Source organism: Anguilla anguilla, chromosome 3, assembly GCF_013347855.1.
Source record: "Anguilla anguilla isolate fAngAng1 chromosome 3, fAngAng1.pri, whole genome shotgun sequence".
In the NCBI taxonomy this organism is placed as follows: Eukaryota; Metazoa; Chordata; class Actinopteri; order Anguilliformes; family Anguillidae; genus Anguilla; species Anguilla anguilla.
This window is the reverse complement of record NC_049203.1, coordinates 5,660,975-5,663,474: the sequence shown is the minus strand read 5'-3', so window position 1 is coordinate 5,663,474 and position 2,500 is coordinate 5,660,975. Positions and strand designations below refer to the sequence as shown.

The 2,500-nt window shown below is 34.8% G+C and overlaps 1 protein-coding gene across 2 annotated transcripts in view; it reads left to right on the top strand.

Moving 5' to 3' along the window:
• The window catches only part of LOC118223791 (immunoglobulin kappa light chain-like), a 21,021-nt gene that overhangs the window by 11,434 nt on the left and 7,087 nt on the right, over positions 1-2,500 (top strand). Inside the window, exons 5-6 of one of the 2 annotated variants that reach the window (XM_035410778.1) lie at positions 505-554; positions 757-1,057. The exons of the other annotated variant lie outside the window; for it this stretch is intronic. Of the exons in view, the coding sequence (XP_035266669.1) occupies positions 505-554; positions 757-885 (179 nt within the window). The 3' untranslated portion in view covers positions 886-1,057. Of the gene's footprint in view, positions 1-504; positions 555-756; positions 1,058-2,500 lie in introns of those variants that run through there. 2 annotated transcript variants of the gene reach the window in all.

Sequence of the window (2,500 nt, the reverse complement as noted above, 5' to 3'; positions counted from 1 at the left end):
AAACATAAAATATAATAAAAATACTCAATATCTTAAAGGGCGCAGAGTCGAGATAAGAATTATCCTTGGAGTAAGAACTTACGGTCCTACTGGTGAATATAATTGATTATATGAAAATCTACTACCAGAGCTGCTAATACTGCTTTGAATATTATTGTTAATAGTAACAATAATGGTAATGTTAACAATAATAACAAACATACAACAACAACAATAATAATAATAATAATAATAATAATAAGAAGAAGAAGAAGAAGAAGAAGAAGATGGATTCAATGCAATTTTATTTGTATAGCGCCCTTTACAGAGAACTGTCACATAGACACTTTACGGAGTAGCAAGGAAATAGACAAAGAACAAGCAAAAATAACAAGAACAAGAAGAAGAAGTACAACAAGAACAGCTTTCTTATTTGATTGTAAACCAAAATTCAGAGCATAAACTAAGTAATTAATTTCTTACACTCACCAGCGGCTTATGTGCATTTTCCTTTTACTGACACAGGAGCTGCATCAAACAATCAAGTGAACGGAGCAGACATGGTGAACAAACAGGTAAAAATATTATGTTGTGAAAATTTTTAAAGACAATTAATTAACTAACTAACTAACTAACTAACTAACTAACTAAATAAATAAATAAATAAATAAATAAATAAATAAATAAATAAATAAAGTCAATTTCTGTGGTGAATTTCTGCTATTATTATGAGATTGAGGTGTAATCATATGTGGTGTGTCATGTTTTTCTTTTTAGAGTCAAGAGGAATCAATGAATTACGCTGCTTTGACTTTCACCAACAAGAAACCCAAAGCGAGGCGGAACAAGAGGGAAGTGGAGAAAGAAACGGTTTACTCAGATATGAGATTTAGAGACCGCGAGTGAAGCTTTCCATAAAAATGAATCACAAAAATGATCAAACTGTTCCCTCACTAGAGTTGGTGAACATATGCCATGTGGTTGTAAATGATATCACACTTGTAGGATTTGCCAAGAGCTGTGCTTAAATTCAGCTGTTTTTCAAATACACAAAGTAAAACTTGTACAGAATACTCCCTGACAGTGTCTGATAAATGGTCCTCAATGTGTTGAGTCGGTCTGGGGCAGTGGTGTAGTACATTAGGTTAGGGAACAGGACCTGTTACCTGGTTCTCAGGTGAAGCACTGCCCTCATACCTGTTCCACTGAGCAAGGTTGTTAACCCCAGTGACTTCAGTATATATTCAACTGTATAAAACTCAACTGTGTGCACAGGTCAAATTATGTAAGTGTCTGTTAAATGATATCACACAGAGAAGGGAGATTGAAACATTAGGACTTCAAAACAAGGGCAGACTGTTAATGTGTCAGCAGTGATTCACTGATTAGACGGAATCATGATGTTTTGCAATGTACAGTTTTTGTGATTCAGGGGGAGTCAGTGATAAAAGTAAATGGTAGATCCATTAATTTTGGGGTTCATGAACATAGTTCCTTCTGGGGTTATTTCCCCAACTGTTTATGAATGGTCAAATTCTGTCCTGACCACTTTTCATACAATGCAATAGTCATCATACTGTATATAGTGGTGTGCAGAAGTTTGGCCACCGTTGGTCAAATTGCATGTCTTCATGTTATTTATGAATGAAAAGAAGCATAATTCTGTCTGAACTATCCCAGCTGACGATGGGCTGCCCCTCTAGAGACTTCTTCCCTTTGGGGAGATTTTTCTTGCCTCTATTTGAGAGTTTTTTTTCTCACTGGGTAATTGTTTTTTTTTTTTTTAACTCTTTTTGGAGGATCAGGCCTTTTTTGTGTGACAGTGTTTCTGTATAAAAAAAAAAGCACAAATGAAACTGAATTCATTTCAGTTAACACAATGTCTCCAGGGTACAAACTCAAACATGACGTATTTCTATAAAAAAAAAAAAAAAAGCATGCACAGAAATTTAGGTATCTTATCAGTCAACGGTTAGTAACACATCATATGGCCGAAATCACACCTTCTAAATGCTTCCTGTATAGCGAGCTTACAGTCATTCTATTTTTGCCTAAGAATTTTATCACACTGGTTACCACACAACCGCAAAGCATAAAAGATCCACTTCCAAGCTCTCCAAATTTTCTCTCTAAATGCATATTTGGTGGTTGTGGCCAAAGAGCTTTTATTTTATCTGTCCAAAGCACTTTGTGTCTACAAGTACTTTGCAATGATGTGTAAGTTTTGCTTAGCATACCTAACCAGTCAACAGGCAGTGCTATTGGACATTTTTCTCAGTCTTCCACATCTTGTTGTGTCTTTAGCAGTTCCCCTTAACTTTCACTTCCCAATGATGTTTCTGACAGGAGAAATTTCAGCACATGGTTGTTGCCCAAACTTTCTCACATACCATGTTTACTGATTTATTTCTCTCAGTTTATTAAATTCCACATATGAATGGAAATGATATTTTTCAATAAAAAAAAAAAACATTTTTATGGCTTTCAGAATGCTCTGGTACAAAATTAGACTGAATAATGC